Source organism: Phaethon lepturus, unplaced genomic scaffold (assembly GCF_000687285.1).
Source record: "Phaethon lepturus isolate BGI_N335 unplaced genomic scaffold, ASM68728v1 scaffold17486, whole genome shotgun sequence".
Taxonomy (NCBI): domain Eukaryota; kingdom Metazoa; phylum Chordata; class Aves; order Phaethontiformes; family Phaethontidae; genus Phaethon; species Phaethon lepturus.
Genome location: NW_010544308.1, coordinates 48463 through 70899, shown reverse-complemented (window position 1 = coordinate 70899; position 22437 = coordinate 48463). Strand labels below are relative to the sequence as shown.

The window sequence follows — 22437 nt, the reverse complement described above, 5'->3', positions numbered from 1 at the left end:
AAAGTGGTGGATCTGGTTTATCCTTACTAGCATTGATATTTGCTGTTGTATAGCGCTTGATGTCTGGTAATATATCACTCAATTGTAAAAAATTAAAATTAAAACAAAAAAAAAGGTGAGGCTTACCTTGTTGGTCAATATACCGCTCAAGCTTTTTTGTGATAATATTCTTCTGTTTGCTTTTCACTGCGGTCTTGATTCTGGTTTTTGCCCCGCAAATATGTTTTAAATATGTGGTTGAAGCACTCTTCCTTTCAGTCGGAAAAAGGAGATGCCACTGGTATCTGCAACTGGAAGACTGGATATTATCTGGAAATCAATGAGCCCAAGAACTGTCATCTTGGCCTTTCAAAGGGACAAGGATGTCTCTCATTTTACTGAGAAATGAAGGGGATTTTCCAGTTTTGTGCATTACCTTCTCAGAAATGGAAAATGTATATAGAGTGGATTTTAAATTGAAAATTTAATTGGAAAAAGATCTAATTAAAGGCTTTGCACATAATTTGTCTTTTGTGGGACTAGAAGTTCTCTAATTTACAGTGCTTTGTTTAATCTACTTTAAGTTTTATCAGTAGCAATCAAGTTGTGCCATAAATCTGAAACTGCTTTATGCTTTGTTCTCTTAGTTGTTTCAGTATAATGAAGCAGCTTATGCTTTAAACCCTCAGTTAAGTTTGTAGGGCCTTTTTAAGTTCAGGGAAGCTATGTGCTATAGTAAGATAGTAGCAAAAATTCACAGGTAGAAATTGATAATTGATCATGTAATTATTCAGCAGTTCACTACGCACACACAATTACACGTATTTAAAGAGGTATCATCTTGAAACCTAATCAGCACTTTAAAAAGGACATAATATCAGTTATCGCCTTTGTCCTTAAGGGCTGAGGGTTGGTTTTACTTCCTTTTATGTTCAGCATTTCTTTTTTTATAGCTTACATTCCTCTGTTGTTTTGCCAGGGGAAAAATGTACAACTTTACATAAGTAGAACTGAAAAAGATGCTTTTTGGTTCAACGTCTCGGTTGAGGGTAAGAGTTGTAAACAAGTTATAAACATGATAGGTGCAAAATACCACGAGTACTGCTGCCAAAATTGTATCCAAACAAATATTTCTTGGAGGGGCAGAAGAAACCCAAGTGGAAATAAATTTACAAGTGCTTTCTTGCTGTCCTTTCCCAAGATTTTTCAGAGCTACATCCCATCCTCTGTGCCTAAGAGGTGTATGGTTCCCAGGAGTGAAAAGATGGGCCACATACCTCCTCCTGGATCTCAATAGGCCAGCACTTGAATGTTCCACTGCTCACAGCTCCTTTAAAAAAAAAATTAAAATAAAAAACTTCAAAACTGTAATGGATTAAAATCCTGTGAAAGTGTAAGAAATATAACTAGTCACCAGCTCTGCAGAAATTGAAAGTAATATTGATACAGTTTTGATGGAAAGTTCTGCTTTCTGTGTGTAGTTTTGGGTTGTGTTTGTTTTTTGGTTTGGGGTTGGTTGGTTTATTTGTTTGTTTTTAAATCACCTATTTAGTTCTTCAAGTTATTTCTTTGAGACTAAGTGACAGGACTTCTTTTCTTTCTGGAATGCTTCTTGACTTTCTTCTGCCAACCAGAACTTTTGCCTCTGTTACAGATATGAACAATGACCATAGTTAACAAGCCAAAATCTTCAAAATCTAAAAAATCGTCATCAAGGCGGTCTGACAAATCTAAGAAACCCCGTACTAAAAAAATGACATCACGCACCGCAAATTTGGGCCGGGTACCACCTGCAGAAGATCCAAACAAAGTCTCTGTGGAAAAAGGACCTGGAGGTGCTATTTATTGTAGATCATCTCAAAAATCTAAGCCTTTTGCCCAAAGAGATCTAGGTAAGTGTGTCTTTTGTCATTCCCCCCTTTTTCTTAAAACAAAACCAAAAGTAGAAAATGCAGTTCTTACTTGTTGCACTGCTATAAAAAAAGGCCTACGACGAATAAAGATTTCAGTAGTAGACTTCAATTTTGTGAATCCCTTAAGGCAACCAAAGTGACTGCCATTGCAAAACTTAGTTTTAGCTATTTGCAGTCTATTTGTAACTTAGTTTTGACCTATTTACAATTAATTATGGGCAGCTTTTTATAATACACAGACTTATCCAGGTCTCTTGTGTTATGCAGAGAAAAGTATTTTTTACCATTGCTATTCATGGCCTCTATTATTCACAAGTCTTTGAATGATAACACTGTTCAGGAAGAGATCTGATATCTATAGTGTTACCTTCTGTGCTAGGTGGGTTTTTTTCTTAGTTCTTGTATTTATTACCATATAATTACAAGTGTAAGTTTGTGGTTTAGGTTGCGGTAAGGAAAAAAACAATAATTAAATTAATAATCAGATTAAAAACTATAGAATGGGAAGAAACCTGGCAAAAGTTACTGAAATTAGAGTGGGAGTTTGTCTTGCATTAGAAGAATTAAAACAGATGAATAAACTATTGTCCAAAACAGTGTGTTGACCAGCAAATTCGAGTGGCAGTGTTAAAGCTGTGCGTCATATGGTTTTGAGTTTTGGAGTATAGCTGGTTCTTCTGTGTGCTCCTGCAGAATGCTACTTTTTACATACTGTTTTTAAAACAAAACAATTTTCTTGCAGTTGTTAATGATGGAATTGCCCCGCCACAAAGGATTCTTTTTCCACCTGAGAAAATATGTATGGATTGGCAACAAACACAAAGTGTTGGAGTTGGACTGCAGAATCTCGGCAACACATGTTTCCTTAATTCTACTCTTCAGTGTTTGACCTACACACCTCCTCTCGCCAATTACATGCTTTCTCTTGAACACACCCAGTCATGTGAGTACTTTTGAACATTATTATAAATCTGTTGGACAGCTCTGAAGGTGAAAGAACAGCAGTGATTCCGTGAAGAAAACTCTTATCTGTCCTATTTTATCTCTAGAAGCTGGCTTTGAATATGATCTTAAAGGTCTTTTCCAACCTAAATGATTCTATGATCATATTAACAGGAGGCTCAGAATAACACGTAAAGTTCATTTGTTCATTTAATGCACCATGCTAAAACTTCAAAAAAAGATCATTTCTCGCTTCATGAGAACAATGAAGTGAATTGTAAAGTGAGGCATTTGATGAACATTTGGCATTTGGGTTTCCTGCTGGTAGAAAGGTGATAAAATTTAGGATGTTGCCGTTGTAGATTCTTAGTCTTTGCAGCCTAGACACTGTAATGCACTAATACTGTGATAAATGGTATGTTCACTGTTGACCCATTAAAAAAAAAAACAACACCACCCTAGAAAGCACTATGAGCTAATCTCTTATTATCTCAAATAGAAATTTGTGTGGGATTGTAATAAAATTCAGACTGATTTTATTCTAAATAAAATTTTCTGTTTTTTAAACCCTTGAATTGGTGTTCTCTTAAGCGTAGGAGCCTCTTTTTGTATCCATATATATGTATTTTTACAAAGGCACCTGTATGCTTTCTAGTCTGGTATCTTAGTATTTATTCCTAGAAGTTTAACTGTGTTTTCTTACCATACATGAAAATGATTTCAGTTAAGAATTCTGTTGAAAAAAGGAGGGCAGAAATACTAATACATACATTCCTTTAATCTTTCCTTTCTCCCAGAGGATTCTTAGCTCTGTGTCATGTAGCTCACCTAACAGCAGTGTGCTGAAAATAACACACATTCTCTCTTAGTGCTGTTTCATCAATGTCAATATTGCTTCCTCATATATTTTCAGTCTGTACAGACCTCACGTTCCTGTCAGCCTGCAAAAAAAATGACATTGCAGTAGTTACTTAGATTTCTCATGAGAAAATGCGCTTTAATACATACTTAATCAACATTTTATTCTATACAGTTTTGCGTAATAAAATGTCACAAAACTGTTGGGATATTGACACCTTCGGAGAATAGAATGTAGCATGGAGAGTGGATATTATACCTATAACTTAAAGTTTTGGGGGTTTTGGGGTTTTTTTAGTTGTTTTTTGTAGCAATGTGTATTTGACTAGACTGGGATGCTTTCTTCTTTTACTCTTCAGGTCATGAAGAAGGCTTTTGTATGATGTGCACAATGGAAACTCACATTAACCAGGTCCTGTGTTGCTCTAATAATGCCATCAAACCTACATCTGTTATCAATGGCCTTAAAAGTAAGTAATTTCAGACCGTTTTATTTTTTAATGTTTTTTAATTTTTCAAAGAATTCTTTGATACATATAAAGGATTTTGATACTTTATAGAAGAGAAACTTTAGAAATATGAGTTTTCTTTCATTTTCTATGAGATAAATGTAATAACCCTCTTATTTATTAGGAATAGGAAAACATTTCCATTTTGGCAGTCAAGAGGATGCACATGAATTCTTATGCTTCACTGTTGATGCTTTGCAGAAAGCTTGCTTAAATGGAAGCACCAAGTAAGCATAAACAAATCAACTTTTAAATGTTCTCTAGCCCCTCTTACTCCTTTATTTACTATCATAATTTAAATCTATGTCCTTGGTTTTCGTAAAAAGAAAAACTTTTTGAAGAGTTAGCTCTGTGCCTTAAGTCTTCTGAGGTCTGATTATAATTTATTTCCAGATTGGACAGATCTTCTCAAGCCACCACACTTATTTATCAAATATTTGGAGGATATCTAAGATCCCGAGGTACTTTTTTAAAATCTTACTGTCCTTCAGACTGTCCTGTGTCTTTTTCATAAAATCATAAAATCTTTGGGGTGGAAGGGACCTTAAAGGACATCTAGTGTAACCCCTCTGCAATGAGCAGGGACATCTTCAACTAGATCAGGTTGCTCAGAGCCCCGTCTATCTGGAGTTCTGTAAGGCCTTTGACAGTCCCCCACAGCATCCTTCTGTCTAAACTGGAGAGCTCTGGATTTGATGGTTGACTTGTCTGTAGTAAGAGAGTTTGTAGTTTGACTAAAGTAATATGTATTAATAATTTAAATTTGCAGCTAGTCTCCTTCACATATTGTTAAGCATTTGTATTTTGATTCCAGTAAAGTGCTTGAACTGCAAAGCTGTTTCGGATACGTATGAACCATTCCTCGATATTACTTTGGATATAAAGGTAAGATGTTTTGTAAATATGAGTCAAGATGTGTGAAGACTTGTAGAGCTTTCTAAAATAAACTAATTTTACTTAAAAATACATACTGTTAAAACAAAAGAGCTTGTGGTGGACGGGAGTGGACTGGACTTTGTACTTCTGTGAAAGCCATGTAAATGGTCTCCATGTTTGCATTGAATTTAAGATGGGAAAATAATTATATTAATAATTGTATCTACACAAACAATGATACTATCATACTTCTTGATTATTCTACTTCAATATACATCTATTGTAGACCGATGGGTTTGATTGTTCTCATTATTGATGCCAAAGTATTCCACAGATGCTGTCTGTGGTATTGCAAAATTTATTTCAAAGTAGAATCATTTTCAAATGAGGTAAATGCTCAGTGTACTCTGTTTCTGCCTCCTTCACAGTGTTTTCTGGTTCACAGTAGGTCACTAAAGTATGAACTAGCAAGGTTCTCTTGTAAACTACTAGTAAGTGTTTGAAACTTTGCATTTCCCGTGACTTAGTGCTCTACTTTCTTACTCATCCAGGCAGTTACATCTGTCACCAGAGCTCTAGAACAATTTGTGAAACCGGAACAACTGGATGGTGAAAATAGCTATAAGTGTAGCAAGTAAGATTATTACTAATTACGTCTTAATAAAAGATACACGTTTAATGTATTGCATGCCTTAGAGCATAGGTTATCTTTTGACTTCGTTTAGAAATGAGACACAGCTCTCTGTTCTTTCATGTAGTTTTGTTTATACAGCTAATACACTGAAATCGTTCAAAGCTTAGAAAATTATACATTTGTTTCTAAGAGAGTAATTTTTGTGTTTCTGTTTGCATATTTGGAAATATATTATAAGAATTGCGGCCATTAGCAAATTAGGACTTTTATTCCTGGTATTGTCTACACCGGGGCTTGTCAGCCTTTGTAAGTGTGCAGTTGCACACTGAAATATTCACATGGCCAGAAGTGAAAAGGTATGTCTGATGAGTAGTGGTGAGCTGAAGTATGAAGCTATGGACAATGATTTGGGGTGGGAGGCAACTCAGCTTCCTAGTGTTCACTGTGAAACAAAGTGAGATTGGATCTCAGTGAATGTGAACAGACTCAATGATAATTAACATTAGCAACCTCTGATGGCTTATTGAACAATGTCTTTCACAGCTCTTGAATTGTAAAACCTGTGGACTATTGTTGTCCAAAATGAGCCACCCTAAACCTAACCTATTCTTAGTGAACGCATATGGAGTTAAGATGTCCTATATGCTGACCAATATGTAAAACATTTCTACATATGTAAGAACACTGAACATGTGCATAAGATACATTGGCAAAACAAGATGTTATTCAAACATAAACTCAGAAAAGCAAAGGCTGCCAAGCTCAATTCTGTAACTTTCCTGTCTGATCCTTCTAAATAAAAAATGCAATACTTCCTTTTTGTTGTTGGAAAACTATAAGTTGATTAGTACATTTGCATGCAGATGTTGAAAAAAGAGCATCCAATAGGCTGTTACAGCAGTTTAATACTGGGCTCAATTTTGTCTGTGGATCCTCGCAAGCAACATGTAACGTATGAAGAATTGTCATAGTTTACAGGTTACGGCTGAGGAAGAGTAAGATAACTGTGAGAAGCACCTCACATCTGAATTGCGTGACCCTTCATTAATGTGGGGTGCAATCAGTTTAGTCACACATATAAACCCTGAAGTTTCAGTCTTTCTGTGAGTTTAAAAGGAAAGCTTTAGCATATATACAGTATCTTTTCCATTGCTGGTAATCCATTCTATTACGTTTTCCCTAATAAACATTTTCCTTCTCTTTTCTATCATGAATTTTTCTAATAAAGGTTACTGCCTCAGAACTTTGTACCTAATTACAAGTTTCACAGAATTTTATAAAACACTGATTTTTTTTTTTTTTTTTTTTTTTGCTTATTCTGGGTGGTTCTCTTTTGTTCATAGGCATTCTCTATCCGTTTGGAATTCTCTGCCTTGTATTTTGACATCAGAATTTGAAAAGAGACTATTTAGTTCTTTCTATTTTTTAAGTATCAACAGTCTTTTTCTTGATGATGTAAACTGACAGGTTGCGGTCTTTCTCTGTGCTAGTGGTTGAATTTCAGGGCTTAACTCCGTACATACTACCTTTGAGTGCACAATGCAACAAACTTACAATTAGGAATTTTGTTTTGAAGGACTGCAGATGGTTTCAGTGTCTTTCCAGGCAACCTCAGTACAGGAAGACTGTCCAATGTCTCCCTCCTGCAGAATGACTATTTCCTTACAGTGTATTTTTTACGTTGATATGTGATCACTTTTGGAAATTATTTGCAGTTTCTAGTCCTGAGGACCGAGACTCTCTTGTTCCACTTCTAATACTTGCATTCCAGCAGAAAGCTGAAAGAATGTATCCAGGACGGCTTCAAAATAGCCACTTTGGTATAAGGAGAAATTACCTCCTCTTACATTCTGGTGATGTGCTCTAGTGAGAGATTCCTGGTCCTGCTTTGCGCTGAGCTGTTGGGAAGCCTTGCCTTTTTGGCATTACAAAGATACATGTTCAGACATTTGCTTGGCTATGAAAAGATAATGTTCTAAATCCTTTATTCTTTGTTCTGTAGAGCTGTCCTCTTATATCCTGCTATCTTCTCTCTATTAACAAACCTGAAATGCAGTGTATGGATTTATGAAAAGAAAAAACGTATTATGCAAGTAAATATCATTCAAATAGCATAAGCATGTGTGAGAGATGAAAACTTGTTTGACTTTGAGGGGGGAAAAGAATATGCTGTTAAACGTATGTCTGTGCTTCTTTTTAAGGTGTAAAAAGATGGTTCCTGCGTCAAAGAGGTATACGATACATCGTTCTTCCAACGTTCTCACAATATCTCTGAAAAGATTTGCGAACTTTACAGGTGGAAAGATCAACAAGGTATATTTATAGCTGTAGTGCAACTTCATCCCCTTGGAATGGGAGATTTTCCAAAGATGAATACTCCTTTAAAAGTTGTTAATGTTTGCAGGCAATAACTATAGACTAATAACTATAATCTAAGAAAAGTCGGTATAACAACTATGGCTTCTTCTTTCTTTTTTAATAAAATAAAATTCCTGTCTGACCATAAGAATATGTCTTACTCTTAAAGAGCTAATTCTGTAGAAAACAGTTCTCTGCAACTTAAATTATTAAACATTGTTTATGAGAATAGATGTGTTTAAATCAATCAAAAAATATAGTCATATAATCCTAGTCTATGTTTTTAGAAGTGTTTTTCTTGGGCTGTTCCATGAAGTATTTCAGGATAATTTTTGAATCTTCTTGGTCTGTGTTTAGGATGTAAAATATCCTGAATATTTGGATCTTCGAGCCTATATGTCCCAATCAATTGGAGAACCACTCATCTATGCTTTATATGCAGTTCTTGTACATAGTGGTTTCAACTGTAACGCAGGACACTATCTCTGCTTCATAAAGGTAGATATCAGCTTGATTTCTAACAGAGTAAAATCTGTGCTGCCAAAGAAATTAAAATGTTACTGGTAACCGCTGTTTTTAGGAGAAAAGGTTGCATTATATGTTTTGTTTGATTTTGTTTTGGTATGTTTTGTTCTGTAGTGTTCTATCTCTGGTGTCATTTGGAAAACATGGAATTCGTCTAAAGATATCACTGTCTTTATTTGCAGGCCGGTAATGGACTTTGGTATCGAATGAATGATGCCTCAGTAGACCTTTCTGATATCAAAACAGTTCTCAATCAGCAAGCTTATGTACTTTTTTATATCAGGTAATAACAAATACTAAATGTATTCAGAATATATTTACTTTCCTGTTACTGGTATTTTTCTTCTTTTCAAGTGTTTTTCTTTCTGTCGTAGGAAAAGATTACTGTTCGTATAATTCAGTTCTGTCTAACCTGAAATTCCCCGTGTCATTTATTATCTTTCATTGGTTGGCTTTAAACTGCTGCGCTTGTCTACATTGCTATATCTCTGCTCTCTGTAGCTGGCTAATTTAGAAGAGAGGAGAAATTAAGGCCATAGATGGTGTAAAGATGAGTTATTGCTCTGAAAAGGATAGTCTTTGTAGGAAGACTATTATCTAATTTTCAGTTTGTTGTCTTGGTTAAGTCTTGTGTATGTCTTCTGTGTCATATAAACCGTCCCTATAAAATTATAGGATGGGGTTTAATCCAAAAATAAGCTGAAAGAAAAACTCTAAACTAACCTCTTTTCCCAAGGCGCTATGATTTGACACTTGGAGAACGTGCTTTTTACTTACCAGCACCGTCTTACCCCCGTTCATTCCTTGGTCAGCGGGGAGCTAATAGTAAGCAGGCTGGATTTATGGGACCACGACTTCCTCCTCATATGATTAAGGTAATTTGGCAGGGGGGGAGATAATGGCACCAAATTGATAGTGGTTTTTGGTCTTGGTGTGGTATTTTTTTTGCTGTTGTCTTTTAGCATCTGAGTTTTATTTTCCTTCCCACACTGCAGCTTTCTTCACAGCCCTCATGCTATAGCCAGAACTATTTAAACAGTGGCTAATCCTAAATTGTGCAGCCGTGCTACTTCATTACTTTATACTTCCAACTCAGCTTTCTAAAGCACTGAGAACTATGCTCTTGAGACAACTTAAGTAGTCCATTAATGCTTAAATGATAACAATAATTAAACAAAAAGGTAAAGATTTTTTCCCAACTTCAGTTGAGACAGTGAAAACAAATTGTCTTGTTCCTGAGTACCGGAACAATTATCCCAGTGTTTTCAGGGAATGGTTAAAGGGGAAAATAAATATATTTGGGAATAGCTTTAGTCAATGTTGTTTGGGTGGGTTTCAAAAACAATGCTGATTTAATACCAACATGCAGTAAGCCAAAAGCAGGAATTAAACACACTTGTTGGACTTCTATTTATATTTGAAGGGGGGTGTTTTTTCTTCTTAGATGTTGAGGCATTTGTAGAAATATTTAGTAGGAGAATTTCACTATGGCCATCTTGCAATCTCTTCTTTTTAAATACAGAATTCAAGTCGTTTAAATGGAAATGGACCCCTAAAAGAGGATGCAAATACCGTTGGTGTGACCGTAAAAAGGCCGTCTTCAGCTCCACCAACAGCTTGTGTTCAAAATTGGGCAATTACCAGGCCTTCAATTACCGATCCATCAAAAAACCAGAAGATCACTATCAGTATTCATAACAAATTGCCTGCATGTCAGACTGTGTCGCAACTTGACTGTCTTAGCAGTGCTGCGGAGGATGAGGATCTAAGCAAGCCTGTTCCTTCATCCACAATTACAAATTCTTCTGCAGCAGAGTCTACCTCAAATGCGTCTACAATGTCAGTTGCTACTACCGTTTCCAAACAGGAAGTTCCTGATGAAATTTTTGTTGAGCCAGCAGTGAATGGAAATCCCAGACTCGGCTCTGATAACGCAGTCCCTTACGGTGCAGAATCTTCAGGAAAATCTGAGGAGTCGAAGGGCTTGTTTAAAAGGAATTGCAACATAATAACTTCTAATGGAATTTTGATTGGAAAGGTGGTCCGTACATTGCAGAACTCCCATTCTTCCTGTCAGAATGCTGAAGAAGAAAGATCCCAACACGAGCTGCCAAAAAATGATTCACTAAATGGTGCTATTAGTTTAGATAATGAATCTAAAGAAAATGGACTGAAACTTGATGATTCCACTTGCCAAGTCCAACCTGTTAAACCTTCTGAGATTTTCTTTTCTAAAACAAATGGATTGCTTGAAACAGTGAGTTGTGTTTGTTCTGTCTAGAATTTCTCACCTATGATGTATTCAATATTCAGGAGCATTAAAGTGTTCCTAACTCATGTGAAATACCGAGAAAACACATGGCGCAAATTTCATCGTAACACTTTGTGCTTTTATCCCATTAGAATTTGCAGAGCTGAGCTGACATATGAGAACATGTCAACTTAAGAGAAGTTCATCTGAGATAACAGTTCATAAGTTTCATAAATATATTTGGGGGGTGTCAGTAGGGTGATATGTAAAATGGGTATAGCGCATGTAACTCAAAGTGATCTTGTTTAACATCTAATGTAGAAATTTTGCAAATGGTAGTTTTCTACTAAAGATAGTATTTTTTCTCTGTTAACTTCTAAATTTTAATTGTAGATGCCTATAGCTATGTCGCCGGTTCCTCAAGAAATCATCTTAGAATCTCTCACATACAGCCAGTTAAACAGCTTGTCAGAGGAAATAAGGTAAAAGGAATACACTCTGATTAAAATAAGATGTCATACAAGTTTATCATTGTTTTACCTGTCTACTAATACTATTTAATAGAAAGATTTAAATCACTACAGAGAATTCAACACTGTACATATAGTCTTGCAAACATCAGCACTGAGCATATATTATTCTGATATTAAATACAGGCAGCTGCCTTTTGGAAAACTTTTGTTTCTTCACAGAATGTTTTTCCATTTTTTCCCATGGTCTGGAATACTTTTCCTATTCCTGTTTCTCTTTTTTTCCCATCCTAGGGTGGGTGAATGTAAGTTCCCACCATCTGCTCTCCAATTTGTGAGAGAGCGGGAAATCCATGTGTTTCCTTTTTTCTAGTTGGGGGAGAGCAAATTTAGCTGTTCTGGCTATTGATCTGATTCAGAGCAGCAAGGGGAGGGAGACAGTTGTGCTGAATGTGGGGGGTTTTTTTAATGCAATACTTGCAGAATCAAGAGGGGAAAACACACCTTCTCTGGGAGCTGAGGAAGGCGTAAGAATAGGTTTCTGAAGGGAATGCTGTTTAGAGTTTTCCAGCAGCCACCAATTTATTTATTTAAAGGGATTTTACTCCTAACACTCATCTTTTAAACAGACTTTTTCAAGTAAAAAAACATGTTTTTATTTTGTGCAGTGTCCCTGGACCTCAGAAATCTTCTGAGAATGATGCTCTTATGGAAAATGTAGTGATGGAAGCACTGTTTGCCTATGAAGAATCCAGGAAGGTTCCTTCCAACTTTAGCTGTGAGGTTGAGAATCTTTATACTCAATCAGGTTCTGAAACCATTTCTACCAAAGAAGAAGTTGCTGAAAGTATTATAACAAAAGCTGATAATGCACATCCCAATATCAATGGTCAGCACAAGGTCAGGAAAAAATCCATGGACACTGAAGACGAATTCCTTGGGCAGTGCGAGTCTGAAGATAGTAGAGACAAAGACAAACCAAGAAGATCAAAAGAACCTGAACTCATTTCAAAAGAAAATCCTTTGTACATCAAAGGGTCTCCTGAGAGCGAAGAGAAATTAGGGCAAGCTTCCTCTATAAAGTCTGACATTGAATGTAGTTCTAAAAAACTTGCATCGCTAGATATTACAGATAAATGCCAAGATACAAAGGACATTTCTAATAACTATGTAGAGGTACCACCTGTTAATGACTCTTCTATCACGAAGCTGGATAAAGTTTTGGAGAGCCAATTTTCTAGAGAAAACGAGGGATTGAGTAATAAAAAATGTGAGGATGATAAACATAGGAAAAAATATAAGAAAAAAATACACGAGACTAAAAAAACTGACAAAGAGCACTACCGAAAGAAGAGAGAGAACTCAGACACTGAGGAGAGGGAGAAGGAAAAGCAAACCAGAAGCAAAACAGATGATCATTCCCACAAGAGGAGGTGCTCTCGCAGTGTGGAAACAAATAAGCAAAATCGTCATAAACAGGAATATTGCAATGAAAGCAGGTACAGATCTTCCCATAATGAAAGAAACAGTCCAAATAATGGCAAAAGCTCAGGAAAATATTCTCGCTACAGATCCCGAAGCAGAGAAAGAACAGAACAAGACAGGAATAGGTATTATCATTCCAAAGGAGAGAGAACTTGGAGCAGAGAAAGATACTATCAAGATGAACCACGGCGATGGGAAAAATGCAGATACTACAATGATTATTATTCCTCTTACGGAACAAGAGATGGTAGAGAGAGAAAGTCCTCTCATTGTGATAAAGACTTTGACAAATCGAGTCAAGCTTACAACAACAGATCACATAAGGATTATCATTGCAAAAGCAGATGGCCTCACAATGCACCCTCTAGAGAAGACGATGTACATCACTTTAGCAGCCACAGAGCAAACTTGCATCATTGTTCAGTACCTCAGCAGCAATCTGAAAAATATCCTCGTGAAAGGCATGCGCTTCCACCTGTGTCAGCTCATTCCAATTTCGAGGACTCTTCCTGGGAAAATGAAAAAATAAGAAATGGTAAAAGAAAATACACCCACACAGAAGGAATTGGAAGCGGAAGCGAAATAGAAAAGAAATGTCGAAAGATAGGTGACCAAAGAATGAAAAAATACAAGAAGGTCAAGAAGAAAAAGAAGTCCAAAGATAAACATCGAGAGAAGGATTACAAGTAAGCAAGGATTCCAGCATAATCAGCAATTTTTTTCCTAATTCTTTTCTGGGTGTTTCTCATGTCTGCCTTTTTTTCATTGTTTCTAAGTTACTTATATAGCATAATCTGGCTGGGGATCATGTCACTAGGTTGGTCAAGCGAAGATAGGAAAGATATTGCGGAATTGTGTTAGAAAACTAGATCTGGACCACGTAGTTAGAATCACATCTGTACACCGTTCCTGATTAGGTTACAACAATTTTTTTTTTTTAATTCCACATATTCCACAACTAGCCACTGTTAATGATTTGTGTACAAACCAGGACCTATTGTCCTTCAATCTGAGGGCTTAAGTTTGCTGCATCTAAAGTAAGTTAGATGTGCAGAAGTTACCACAAAATAGCTGACACGCTGCAAGTCATCACCTGTGGTAAAATAAATAACGTTTCATATATGCATCAAGTGCCACATCTGTTTTTCTATTTTTAACTTGCATGTTTCCTTCAGACTTTATGATTTGGATTTCTCTGTGCTCCGCTTTGACAATGACAATCGCAAACATAAGAAAAAGAAGAAAAAGAAGAAACACATCAGGAAACTGAAAGACTTCTTGGAATATTTAGATCCTCATTTCCAGAAGAAAACACGGGAGAAGAAGGAAGAATCCTGTCCTCCAGGCGGCTATTTATGTGAGCAATACAGAAACCAGGGCAGTAAAGAACCCTACAAGGAAGGGAAGCCTTCCAGTGCGGGTGAAAGCAAGAAATACAGCTCCCTCACATCCAATGAGTATGTGAAAGGTAAGGGGCCACAGGATGTTTGCAGGACTCCTTTTTATTCACATAGACGCTATTATGTGAAACAATCTTTAAATGCTTGTGTGATAAAATTGCTGCTTTATAGCATGGTTTCCAAACAGTCTGCATTAATATAAAAAAAGCTGATCGGCTTTTTTTTTTTTCCATTTTTAAATGACTGCTAGGAAAGAAAGTCTGAAGTAAAACTGAAGGGGTTGAAGGGCAAGTAATTTTAACTTGATCTGATGGCTAAGTGGTGAACAAGTGGGAGAGATGCAAGTTGCCGTAGTAAATTCAGTCCAACTAACTAGGGAAAAAACCCTTGGGCAGCTATATCTTGACAAAAGAATCTAGTTGGTAGACAGGAGGTTCAGTAGTTGAGATGGAAGATGAGACTTCCAGGCTAGTAATATTGTAGTGAAACACTCTTCCTAGAAAAGACTGCCAGAGTAATCGATTTAAATAAAATACTATGTTCAGCTATTTTGTAACATAGAAACAATGCTGACTGCTTACTCAGAGTAACATAAGTTGGTGATAATACTGAAATGTTGCTGTTTAAGATGTATCTGCCTTCTCTTAAGCACACTGAATTCACAGTTGTTAACCCTCCAGAGTTTAACACCTGGAGAGGATGTTAAATTTCTGCTATTGACTTATTTACTTGTGGGGTTTTTTTGCTGTTAGTATAGGCTTAAAAATACAGAGAAGTGGGCGGATGAAACAGCTCTTTCCCAATTATGAATATTAAGAAAAGTCAGTTTGGTGCTTCTAAAACAAACAAACAAACAAAACCACAAAAAAACCCCCAAAAAACCCAAACACAAAACCCAAACCCAACCCCTAAATACAAACTTGAGTGTCTGATTGAATTTACACCGACCTCTCTGCTGTTGCTTGTCATAGGCCCGACTTGGGCTCTCAGTAGATAATACAGTTTAAATTATTTAGCTCTAGAATTATGCAATGAGGAAGATTGCACACTGTAATAAAGTCAAAATTAAATTTGACAACATTTCCCGTGAAATTTTTCTGAACAGGAGTGTGTGTTATAAAACTTTCTTAAATGCCCGCTGTCTGACATAAAGCCAGTCCCGGTTACTCGGATATTTTACTAAACAAACACACCCCCAACCATATATTTTATTCTTACAGATAACTGAAGTAATCTGTTAAGAAGACAGCTTGGTATCCAAAAGCAAGTTTTGTTTTTAAATTTTCTACATTTTATACCTACCCACAATTTAAGAATTGGGTTAGTAGTCAGTGACAATCCTGTTCATTAAAAGGCCAGTGTTGAAAATGTCATTCTGGCATAAAAAACAAAAGAATTCAACTACTTGTAATACAGCTGAATACATTTCACAATTTGGAGATGTTTAATCTTGGAAGAGATTTTTAATTCTCAAAAATTTGTGGTTTCCACATTGAGGTAAATTGCCACAGTCAGTAGATTTTTGCACTGAATAGTTTGCTTAAGGCAAAGAAGTGCATTTGTGGAAAAACAGTGATTGTATTTTAGGACATAGACAACCAAAAATTTTATTCTGAAAATATAGTGTGGGGGGAAAGCTGATTGCTCACACACTCTTCTTGTAAAATTTAATATGGTATTTATCTCCTTAACAAGGAAACTTTGAGGATGACTGAAGTAAGGTCTTTTAAATGCTTTAAACATGCTTCTAAATGTTGTAAAAATAGACTTTTTAATGATACTAATGTCAAAATACTCTTTACTGCAGTAAAAGTGTCTCCGTAACAGCCGACAAATCGGGAACCAAACAGAACAAAACGCATCTGCTCTAATACTCCTTTGGCTTTAGTGAATTCTCTGGCCAGCAGATGGCAAACTCGTGGGTGTTTTTTCTAAACCACATAAAAGTGTAGTAAGAAAGTAAAGGTCTTGCATCTCATTACACAAGTCAGGGGCATTAAGATTACTGCGTTTGTTGATAAATACGACAACACTACTCCACTTTGTTACACTACTGGCAACACAAGGGCTGTGAAAAACAATTTTTTTAAGTCTTGAGAATTTTAGTATTTCATCAAGTGCATGGATGTTAATTAGCTTCATCTTATGGAAGGTCAATCTTTCTTTTAAAAATGGGTCTCAGGTAGGATTTTCTGAGTGATGGAATCTAATCTCAAAAAAGGCCCCTTTGGCAGTGTGTTCTTAGAGAATATTGAGCCTCTCAAGATAGGGCCAGACTAGCAACTGAGAAGGAATTGTTAGGTTGTGCCTTTTCACCAGGACTCATGTTACTCTGAATAAATTAATAAGGATGAAAATTGCTAGTGATAACTTGTAATTTAAGAAAAATCAAGATAGGATGGGAGAAGCAGCAGCTTTAGAGCAGTTACTTTCCTACATTCCTACCTGTGTTCTCCAGCAAGTTTCTGAAGATTGTGTCAGCTTGACCACAAGCTTGTTAGTAAAACAAGGATACTGTCTAGGGCAAAACTTCAACTAAATTTAATTTACCTAAGGTCTACCGTTTGCTATTAAAGCAGGTAGCTTTGTCATAATACTCTGTACAGTTCAACCATCTTAGCATGGAACTCAAATGCAGTTTAAATGTGAGGAAGCCACCTCCTTGAGGCAGTTGGATCCTGTGGTCCCAGAGCAAGTGTAGTAGTGTGCGGGTTTGAGGCTTCTCTTTCAGAAATCAAACCACTGAGACATACTTTGTTGAATGTCATGCCAGGGAGTGACATTGCTTCCTTTTGTCTTTCAGATGCGGAGCTTACTGATGGAAGCCTTCAGTACTCAAACTAAACCTACCATCAAAACCAACAACTTTTTACCATCAGACCTGACATTACCAACATTGACCATCAAAACTTAAAATTTATTATCAAAACAATTACCATCAAGACAAAATCCAGTCATAAGTGGTGCTTAACATTTCTGTACAGAATTTTATCATGAAAGAACTTTTTTTTAGTTTTTAACTTGAGACTTTCTTTTTTAAAATATACTTCTAATCCAAAAGGGTGGAAACTTTTTACAACTGCTGAACATTGTAAATTACCACATAAGTATCTCACTGATGTGAGATAATGCCCTGGAATAGACCATCTCAAATGCTGCTTAATTACAGACTCAGGTTGACTTTATGTTATTCATGTAATGTTACTCCAAGTTAGACATCTGGTGCAAGAGCGACCAGGAATTATAAAAATTGCAACTGACAGTCTGTATATTTAATTTAAAGACTTATTTAAAATTTCACAAGCTCTCAAATAACCAGAGTTTTGCAAGAGCTGCATCTCTTTTCTGTGATGTCTGACACTAGAAACTAATTTACTTCACATCTGAGTTATATTCAAGATCTGAAGAAAATCTTCTGGTTTTCAACATTGTGAAACAACGAATATGCAGTTCTGAATGTATCTCTCAAGACTATTTGTATACTCTTCCATATGTTTTTATTACATTTTCTTAATATACTGTCACTTGTCTTAAGTCTCAGTTGTCTGTTTTGTCTCTCTAAAGTGTCTAGTTACAGACAAATTCATACTGTGATTTTTATTTTTATTATTAAATGCTATCAAACTGTGATGCACTTATTATTCACTGGTCCTGCATCAGGAGATGAGTGGGGAACCTGTATTAAATACAGTTCATCTGAATAATCTGTCTGGTTTATACAAGCTGTGTTGTTCAGAGATGTCTAAAGTTTGATCTTTGTTTTTTTAAAGATAAAAAAGCACTTGCCCCACTGTAAATATATAGCATGTAAAATTTATATAGTATATAAATACAGCAAAGTTAAAATGGATTTTTACTTGAGTTTTACTTGAGTTATTTAACATGCAATATGTCATGTGAATTGACAGCTTTCAGAGTGTGTTTGATACTCAAGATATCAGATCTTCCTTTCAGTGGTAGGTGAGAAGATGCTGTCGGTGTGACCCAGAGAAGATAAGTAACTTGGGACTTCAGCTGCCTAGACAAGAATGCAGAAGGCTTTCTCCTTTGAAGTTAAAAGCTTCCAAAACCAGGCAACAGGTTGGAAGCTCAGCAGTAGCTTTTTACTGTGTGTGACACAAAAAAAAAAAAAGGAGCAAGGTTAATGTTTTACTAAATACTTAAAGTAATATTTTGGTACATGGAGAACACCATAAAGCCAAACCATAAGTGTACCCTGCATAATGTTCCTATGGCAACAGTTATGTGAAGTTACATAAAGTAACATGACAAAGAAACCACCTACCTTTCCTGTATCTGGCTTTTTTTTCCTCTTTTGTCCTTTGGCTCCAAGATTTGGTGTCTTGTCTTTTGTCCGATGAATAACTCCGGCATAAATGTACAAAAGGAGTTTAAATGTTGACCGCTTTACCTCCAGAAGCACCAACTGCCTGAACTAGCCAATAAGCGGTAAATGGAGGGAGGGCAGTTAGTGACAGCTTCAGATTAGAGCTATCGAGAAGCAGACTGGGCAACTGCAGCAGCGTTCGCTATTTCTAATTGGCAGAGGTCTAATTAATCTACTTGAGGAGCAGAAATCCAATTCCCCCCACACACACGTACGCTTACATTTGTCTGAAACTCATGGAAGGGAACTGACAAAATGCCTCCTTAATTTAGGGTGGCTCTCAAGGGAAACCAGCTCTTAATGGAGTGAGCACTCCTCACTGTAGCATACTGTACTGAAACAATTTATTCTGCAGCTAAGTGTCTCTCTGAAAATTTAAACCTGATAATTTAAATTAGTGTGTCTAAAGGTAGGGAAAAGAGGCCTTTTACTTACAAGAGCAGTTATAACACATGCTGTAAAATTAAGCCTTAAGCTCTAAAATAAAAAAAAAAATCAGCAATTGCTGCCCATGTATTCTTGGTAAATGAGGAGCTATACAGTACTATAGTTTCACGCTTTATTTTTGAGAAAAATCTCCAGATGTAAGCAACAGGTCTTAATGATAAATGAAAACATTAATATTGCAGTGGATTTACACAGGACATTGTATTTTTAACAATGATTGATACAGAGTATTTGTCATGCAAGTCACTTGTGTACACCAAGTAATACTTATATCAATACATATCTGTACAGTATTTACATTTTATATTTAAACTCTAGCTAGAAACATTTTCCAAGAAAATATAGAAATGAAACTGGTAAGCCACAAGTCTTAATTTGTAGCGTTTGGTCTACAACAGACCTAGCTTTTCCAGCAAGCATATCTACATAGATATGTAATAAATCTTAAAAATATGTATTGTCTTTCTATATGAAGCATTATAAATGCTGCTCAGTTTACAAAGGTTCAGTTTTGTACCAGTTTAAAACGGTTCAAAATGTTAAGTGACATAGAGCTTACTTTGTCAGAATATTGTAAAATTTAAGTCAGTCCAGCTGAGCTTAAGTATTATATACAGTTCTCTCCCTAGACTGCACTGGCAACGTGGCCGATGTTAGCGGCCAAATGGTGTAGACGCTGAGCGGAGCCATGCACGTGGCAGCAGCAGCAGCGGCTCTGGCCGGCCCCTGCAGCTGTAAAGGGCAATGGTAAAACCAAAGAGCTGAAGAATTACGTGAGTTTCAGTGCAACAGGAAGGGAGAAGTCTGTCGTCCCCAGAGGACTTTTCCTCAGCATGGCCAAACCGTAACAGATACTGCTTTAGGCCACCGAGCAGCTAGTCTTGGTAGCCACCCCTGGACTTGAAGCCCAATAAAAAAGGGAAAGGTTGAGAGATTTTTTCTTCACCCTCATGGATAGTACCTGATTTGGCCAAAATTTTCACCAGCCACTTTGTTTTACTGGCCTCGTGGCTGGTGGAAATTTTGGGCCAGTTTCACTCCCTGTTAATACTGTTACAAAGAACATTTGAAATCAAAGATTATCACACACAAGAATGCTATTCCATTAGCTTTGGTAAATTAAATAGATATATTGAGCACCACAAATAGCTGTTTAAGGTGTTGCATTTTAATGCTAAGAAATAATATTTTTCCTGCTATAAAATCCTCAGTTACATGTTACTCTAAATAATTATTTCTGCCAGATACAAGAACATCAAACTACATACAGCAAATGAACTCTCAAGGCATTTCCTTCATGCTTATAGGCAGACACCCTCACCTGGCTAAATAAATATATTTTCTTGAAGGTGATATTTCAGAAGATAAGAGTTGATACAAAAGTGCTTCATGGCTTATGAACGCTTCTATAATCTCACATTTCTCCAGAAATACTTTATTTGCTGCTCTTCACCTTTATACTCATTAGTACCACTGATTCTGGCTTATCACTATTTGCATTACGAGCCTACTTGTCCAAAGCTGAAACTGATGTTTGCATTGCTTGAAAACAAAACTTGAAGTTGCAGAACAGAAGACTCAAGACAAGCGATGTTAGTAGCTCTGTAATCATGCTGCTTTGCCAGTCTAGGACATACAACTTAATTTGTTTCTATAAAGAGTTTAATTGTGTTCCATTAAGCAAAGATATCCCCACACTGATCCTTATTCAAGGACTCGACCTTCTGTGGTTGTGTTTTACTCCCTTGAAAGTACCCAGATTTAAACATTCACCCAAAGAGACTGCAATTCCACACATTCTGGGGAAAATCCAAGGTGTAGAAAAGTTTACTTTGTTCTCTTCCCCTCGGCTTTTTTGGCAAACATGCAATAAAGCAAAACTTTCACAGGCTGACACCCCATGCAAAACAAGGCAAATTAGTAAGACAGGAACAATGAAACAGACTCTCCCTTACAGTTAACAGGATCAATTTAAGTCTGTGTTTTTGCCAGTGCAGCTCATTTCCCTATACTGTATCCAGAGATGCCTCCGTAACTCCAGCAAGCGGAATTGCTTTGACAAAGTACCGGGTCTCCAAAGCATTCATGGGCACAGGAGGCATGGCTCAGGTTCAACAAGTTTGTGGAAAACTGAGAGCTAGCAGAAGCAGTAGGGTCCAAAATACCACTTTTTGCCCCCATTGTGGAATTAGGGGCTTTACGTTAAGAATGGCATGTACACTATCCATAGAAAAGAGTTGTAGTAAAATCTGCAATAACAGCTTACATGAAAGACTATCAGTAGGACCACAAAAAGATCTTCCACCAATTACAAAAAGAACAAAAAAAAAAAAAAAAAGACAAACGTGCTTGTGGAAGAGTTTAGCTGCACTAGGTAACTGACGTGTAAGATTTTATTTTGGAAGTAAAAATAAGGTTGTCTATTCCTTTTTTTCAATTTCAACTGCTGAAGCACAGATCTGAAAAATCGCCTTTAAGAATGCAATAAAAATACTGAACTTTTCTGTACGTCCAAAGTTTTTTATCAAGCAAAGGAATGAATCCTGCTTGCTCTAACTATCTAGGGCTGTATCTTACAGAAAGATTTCACCTTCCTGGCTTTTCCCTTTAAAAACATTAAATGCCTGTGAAATTAATTGGGGGTGTTTTCACATGCAAAGCCTAAACTCATGCAAGCCCTGTCATCTTACTCCGTTAGTAGTAACTTAGTGTTAATTAAACTACAACATATCTAAAACATAAGAAGGATGTTACTATATAAAAAGCAGATTAAACCTGTCATTAAATACTACTGCTTATTGTGAGTGTATGAGCAGACAGGAATGACTTTTAGCCTACTGGCAAACATCAAACCACATCTGTACTTAGTGTCATGTCTACAGACTCAAACCTTTGCTGTTGGGACCTGCGCATATTTCAGTGCGTATCAACCAAACCCTTTGGCACAACTAGTTAACTACGTAGCTGCCAGTCTACCGCTGAGTTGCATTTCTGAAGAAAAGCTATTTCCATAAAGGTAGGAGAGCGAATCCTAAATGAGAGCTGCACTCAGCTGTTCATTTACTGCAAAAACACACAAGACTTGAAGACTGATATTGAGATTGTGGGTTTTCTGCTTACAGAAGAATTAAGTGCTAGATCACGCTGTACTCCACTTTTGGTGCTGCATTTTAGTGAGAAATGAAAGTCTTAGAATTACTCCTCCATTTATGGGAAATGCGCTCGCTCAAGTAACAGGTATAGGACATTTTACTATTAGCCTCAATTTCCTTCCCTCCCAACCCAAGTAAACTGGAGTTGTAACTAATGGAAGTGAAAACAAGGCTTCCATGTTTTCAGTTGAATTAAGTTCCAATATAATAATCCTAAGATTTGAAGCTTATGTCAAATTATATGCCAATAA

The 22437-nt window shown here is 36.5% G+C and overlaps 1 protein-coding gene across 1 annotated transcript; it reads left to right on the top strand.

Moving 5' to 3' along the window:
• The first annotated feature begins 1642 nt into the window (after window positions 1-1642).
• USP42 (ubiquitin specific peptidase 42) lies at window positions 1643-17052 on the top strand. The gene is made up of 16 exons (XM_010288647.1): window positions 1643-1871; window positions 2635-2835; window positions 4052-4162; window positions 4326-4428; window positions 4595-4662; window positions 5016-5086; window positions 5629-5711; window positions 7913-8024; window positions 8427-8567; window positions 8777-8877; window positions 9331-9469; window positions 10117-10851; window positions 11239-11327; window positions 11984-13486; window positions 13976-14268; window positions 17004-17052. Exons 1-16 carry the CDS (start codon window positions 1643-1645, stop codon window positions 17042-17044), a joined length of 4020 nt encoding a protein of 1339 aa, XP_010286949.1. The 3' UTR covers window positions 17045-17052.
• The last annotated feature ends 5385 nt before the right edge of the window (window positions 17053-22437 follow it).